This window comes from Nematolebias whitei, chromosome 1, assembly GCF_014905685.2.
Source record: "Nematolebias whitei isolate Nwh7 chromosome 1, NemWhi1, whole genome shotgun sequence".
Taxonomy (NCBI): Eukaryota; Metazoa; Chordata; class Actinopteri; order Cyprinodontiformes; family Rivulidae; genus Nematolebias; species Nematolebias whitei.
In genome coordinates, this window is record NC_056498.1 from 8,445,684 (window position 1) to 8,451,436 (window position 5,753).

At 39.5% G+C, this 5,753-nt stretch overlaps 1 protein-coding gene across 2 annotated transcripts in view; it reads left to right on the forward strand.

Annotated features, from left to right (window-relative positions):
- The window catches only part of rwdd (RWD domain containing 4), a 6,772-nt gene extending 1,427 nt beyond the window's left edge, over positions 1 to 5,345 (forward strand). Inside the window, exons 2-8 of one of the 2 annotated variants that reach the window (XM_037682178.1) lie at positions 189 to 269; positions 402 to 511; positions 1,755 to 1,905; positions 2,201 to 2,312; positions 4,756 to 4,805; positions 4,922 to 4,924; positions 5,011 to 5,345. In XM_037682178.1, the coding sequence (XP_037538106.1) occupies positions 189 to 269; positions 402 to 511; positions 1,755 to 1,905; positions 2,201 to 2,312; positions 4,756 to 4,805; positions 4,922 to 4,924; positions 5,011 to 5,043 (540 nt within the window). In that variant the 3' untranslated portion in view covers positions 5,044 to 5,345. The remainder of the gene's footprint in view (positions 1 to 188; positions 270 to 401; positions 512 to 1,754; positions 1,906 to 2,200; positions 2,313 to 4,755; positions 4,806 to 4,921; positions 4,925 to 5,010) is intronic. The other variant, XM_037682186.1, reaches the window with a different exon arrangement.
- The last annotated feature ends 408 nt before the right edge of the window (positions 5,346 to 5,753 follow it).

Below are 5,753 nucleotides of genomic sequence, written 5' to 3' on the forward strand. Positions count from 1 at the left end.
TTATATATTATATATTATATATATATATATAATATATAATATATAATTATATATATATATGTATATATATATATAATTATATATTATATATATATATATATATGTATATAATTATATATTATATATATATATTATTTTATTTTTTTTACAAATGACTTGCTGACACAGTCCTCCTTTTGTTGTCCCAGATGGAGCTGGAAGCTCTTCGCTCCATCTATGAGGGGGATGAATGTTTTAAAGAAGTCAGTCCAGTTTCCTTCCAGTTTAGGGTGGGTATGATTCCCTGCACTGTTCAAACCACTACAACTCACTGGGCCCACAGCATAAGGACTCAGCCATATGGTTGTGAACTCACTCTGTCTTTTCACCTGTCGTTTTACATCACCTTTGTCTTTAAACAGGTTGGAGACCTTGAAAACACCAAAGCATTCATCCTGGACGTCACATGGCCGGACACGTATCCTGAGTCAGCTCCACAGATCTCCCTGGACGCCTTCTTTAACAACAAGATGTGAGTTGAAGCAGTGGTGAGATGTTTAGAGTTCTTAAGTGTTTTACTGTCACACCAGAGATGCAGATGGAAGACACAACACCAAAACTTTGTAGATTCATAGTCTGCCTTTGGAACTTCATTGTGCAAGAAGCTTTTTTTAAATGACATTTGAAACCGTGAAGTTATTTCTATGAGCAATATAGTTCCAGTGTTTTGAGTATTTCTTCCCATGTCCGCTCAGAGAAAGGTGCATAATGAAAAGTGCCGTAGTGTTCCCACTAACAACTGTTTTTATATCATTTATTCAAGCAACTAATTTTCATTAAAATATTAAATCAACAATTTTATTTTAAGTAATATCATTTTAGCATTTAACATTGTCATTTACACTATACCACAAAATAAAATGTTGATAATGACTTCCAGATTAAAAGATAAAATGTAGGTTTAAAGTGCCAATTCCAACATGACTAAATCACATCAATGAAGCTCTTCTTATTAATGAAATTAACATTAAAAAACCTAAATATTAAAAGTCCATCCAATATATTTATCATATTTTCTTCTTTTTTGGGTCACGGGGGTCACTGGTACCCATTTCCAGCAGTCACTGTTAAAGAGGCAGGGGACACCCTGGACAAGTCTTCAGTCCATCACAGGGACACATGGAGACAAACGAGACAACCATCCACTGTCTCTCACCTAGGGACAATTTAGAGTTACCACTCAGCCCAACATGCATGTTCTTGGTCTGTGGGAGGAAACTGGAGTACCTGGAGAAAACCCACGTATGCACGGAGAGAACATGCAAACTCCACCCAGAAAGGACCTCCGATTGGGATTTGATCTGGCAACCTTCTTGCTGAGAGGCAACAGCTCTACCCACTGAGCCACCAGAAAAAATAAAATAAAATTCAACTGCATATTAACATTCCCACCAGCAGTGAATATGTTCTTTAAACGTTCTTCCATGGACAGAATCTACGTAAATCTGCTGAGTTAATGAACTCTTTTTGTGGATTAATTCCACAAATAATTTCACATCAAGGAAATGACTGGAGACCTGAATCAGAATTAATTTAACGTTTTAATTTTTGTAGGATCATCTTTTAGAACAGTCACCTCAGGCTACTTTACATTGCACTGTAAACCTGTTCTCTCCATCTTTGATGTGTTAATGTTTCAGCTGGAACTGTTCATATCTTTGGTTCTGACTGGATCTCTGTCTTGTTTTTTTCTCGCTCTAATGGTTTGGTAACAGCTCTGCAGAGACCAAGCAGCTGATCCTGTCCAAGCTGGAGGAGCAGGTGGAGGCTAACCTGGGCACTGCAATGATGTATACTCTGTTTGAGTGGGCCAAGGAGAACCAGGAGGAGCTCATGGAGAACCACAGGCCTGTGATGACCACTGTGGTCAGTGACGTTCACACCTCTTCCCACCGCAGCTTCTTTGCTTTTCTGTGGAAAGTTGAGGAAATAAGCAGCAACCGCAATTTAACTCTATTTTTATTCTGGTTTAAAAGTTGGGTTTTAAACTTTTAAACTTTTGTCATTTTCCCAACTTTTAAACAAGTTTTTGGGATGTACTACAAAATAGTTATTGACATTTTTCCTGTTTTGTTGTATTGTAATGAAAGAAACGTCAGTATTTTCTGCAGAGTCCTAATGAAATACACAGTCAGTGAACACCTGAAGTGTTTCTCTGCAGCAGACGCTGACGACCTGCAGTGAGACGACCGCTCTGTCCTCAACAGCAACAAAAAGAGAGAAAAAGGAGCAACTGACCAAATCCCAGAAGAGGAGGATGATCAACAGAACAGGTAGAACACGACCTCCTCATTCTGACGTGTTCTGTGTGATAAAACACTAATATTCTGATTATCAGACTAATTCAGCTACTCTGCACCAATTCAGTTAGTTTTAAATGTTTTACTTTAGATTTTTGTTTTTGTGGAGAAAATAACCATTGTGGTGCTGCAAATACTACCAATGAAAGGTTTTTAATGTTGTACATCAAGCCTGCTTTAGAAAGGTTTGGATTTATTTCTATTTGCTTCCTAAACTTTACCTCAAATGTAAGAGCTGAAGAAAGAAGGTGGTACTGAATCTGACACCTGATGGTAAATCACACCGCAGCAACCAGCGCTCTGTTATTGCTTAAAGATTTTGCTGAAAGCTGCTGAGCTTACAGGAATTACATAAATACCTGAAAAGTAGAAAGAAGAAGCTGAAAGGAGCAAAAAACGGTTAAAGAAAATAACTGAAAACACATAATAATCTGCATTTCCTGTGAGAACGCAGTGTGAAGGCTTGTAGCTGAATGATTTTTGCTGAAAGCAGCTAAAGAAGCTGAAACCAGCTGAAAATGTTTCATCTTTAAATTATTAATGTGAGTTGAATCTGAACAGCTGACATTTGCTGAAAGCAGGAAACCAAAAGCAGAACAACAGCTGAAATGAGCAGTAGAAGGTTTTAAACAGCTCAAAGGGTTTGAAGGACGTGGAGCGCTCCATTCATTTTCAATGAGGAAAACATGGCTGACAACGCTAAATATTTAAAAAAGTAAAAACTGCACAAATACCAAAAGTCAGAGCAGGAATGTCCTGCATGAGCTGAACGTTTTGATACATGAATTGTTGAAACATAACAAACACTGCTGAACAAGTTACATGCTGAAAAATGTACAGAAGAAAAGCAGATCTCAATGTTGAGATGGTTTCTACATCCACAAAGAAGCTGAACGGAGCAAAAGTAATTAAAATGTACAGAACCTTTTTCAAAAAAGGCTAAAATAAGCAGAAAGGGGTTAAAAAGAGCCCAAAAAGCTGAAATTAGCTGGAAAATAAATAAAACTGAGCAAAAGTAGCTAAAAAAGCAGAAAATATTAATATTAGCAGAAAGAGCACATGTTTGCTGAAATAAGCAAAATACATAAAAGTTGAAATTGACTAAAAAGTGAGCCAAAGCTACAATTAGCAGAAAATGGTTCAGAAGGAGCTGAAATGCAGAAAAATGCTGAAATTAGTAGAAAGAAGCGCAAAAAATAGCTCAGATGTTTTGAAACGAGGAGAAAAGAGCCGAATAAATTTAGAATGAGCACAAACAAGCTAAAAAACAAATTTTGAAACAGAACAGCTGAAATGAGCAGCAGCAGAAAATTGTAAACAGCTCAAAGGCTCTGAAGAATGTGAAGAGAGCTCCATTCATTTTCAATGAGTCCATCCATCATCTTTACCAACTTCTTCCTTTTCGGGTCATGGGGGTCACTGGTGTTACTGGTGTCCCTGGAGTCCATATCCAGCCATCACTGTGTGAGAGGTGGGGGACACCCTGGACATGTCTCCAGTCCATCACAGAGACGCATAGAGACAAACGAACAACCATTCACTCTCTCTCTCACCTAGGGACAATTTAGAGTCTAATGTGCATGTTTTTGGTCTGTGGGAGGAAACTGGAGTACCTGAAGAAAACCCACGCATGCACAGAGAGAACATGCAAACTCCACCCAGAAAGGCCCCGGACTGGGATTTGAACCGGGGCAACCTGGTTGCTGAGAGGCAGCAGTTCTACCAACTGCGCCACCGTGCTGCAATGAGAACATCATGGCCGACAAAACTAAAGATTTCAAACAGTCAAAACTGCAAATACTTAATAAAAGTCACTGCAGAAATGTCCTGAATAAACCGGCCACTAGGGGGCACTAGTGTCTGGTGCCCGTCCCAAGCCCGTCAGTGTTATCTGGAAACTTGACTGTGTTATAGGAGTTTTATGGACAGCTGTGGCTGAGTGGTTAGAGCAGTCGTCCTCCAGTGGGAAAGATGGGAGTTAGATTCCACCAGCAGTCACATGTTGAAGTGTCCCTGGGCAAGACACTGAACACTGCCACTGACACTGCCTCTGATGTGTGTCCCTTCAGTGTATGAATGTGATCTAAAGCTCTGATTAGTCTTTGTACAGATCTATTATAGAGCTGTATGAATGGATAAATGAGGCACAGATTGTTGTAAAGAGCTTTGAGTGACTTGATAAGATGGAAAGGAGCTCCATAAGTACAGTCCATGTACCATTTGTGTCAGCTAACATTGATTAGCTGCGGTGGCCATCTTGAACTGAAGTGACTCTGGTGGTTCATGAGATGTTCTACCAACACACACGAGCACACAGTCATCCTCTTCCACCTTTTTTAAGTTTTTCTCATTTTATTTATGACCATAAAGTGTGTTCTGTGCTGTCGGTGTCTAACTGGGTGCTTCATGCTTTCAGACAATAAGGGGGAGTTGCCCAGAGGGTGGAACTGGATCGATGTGATCAAGGTAGGTGCATTCCTGCCGTTCTTCACAAGTTGGTGCACTAGATTCTCTGCTGTGGCTGTTTTTATTGACTTGTTCTTTCCCTTCACCTTGGTAACTGCTACATGACCCGTCTGCAGCATGTAAGTACAACAAAGATCTTATTTGTCATTTCTTTAGTCTCATAAAGTTTGAACACACATGATTTCCTTTTGCGTCTTGATTCCAGCTGAGTAAAACCGGAGGAAAGGATGAGGACTAGGTCAGAGGTCGGTGGCCTGCTTTGTACCAAAAGAACTTCCTGCAGATGCCTTCAGCCCGTACAAACTGGATCTGGCTGGGCAGCAGTGACCACGAGCACACAGCTTCAGCTGGTTGTACCAGCTCCTGCAGATCCACAGCTCTGCCCCCTCAGGGTGGTGATGATTACTGTCACTGCCATGTTTCCAGTACACGAACTGGAACTCTGGAGCCATTATTAATAAAAAGACTGGCTCTAGATCCAAGTGCCAGGTGATCATCTGCTGTTACTTCAAAGCACTTTGTCAAAACAAAGACTTTTGTGACACCTCAGTGACTTTTCATCATTTTCTTATTTTGATGTTCCTTTTAAAATGTCAATCTGTTTATAAATATTAAACAAATGATATCAGCTGCTTGTTTACTGGTGCTGTCTGGGTTTTAGCTTAAATTGTTTTTTTTATAAAGCTGTGGGACATCTCAGTTTCTATTCCTCTAATGTAAAGATTGTAGCCCTTTCTGTTAAACATGGTGTGCTTACACGCACACACACACACACGTGTTTTACTGAACAGTCAGATGTGTCACAGATGGTGTTCGAAGAGTTGAACAGTCTGTTCAGAGATGATTCTTAACTGTTCCGTGCACAAAAACTATGTCCAAATAAAGAAACCAATCAAATAGAACAAAAATATAAAATATGTGAATCAAATATAAGTTAACCTAAATGTT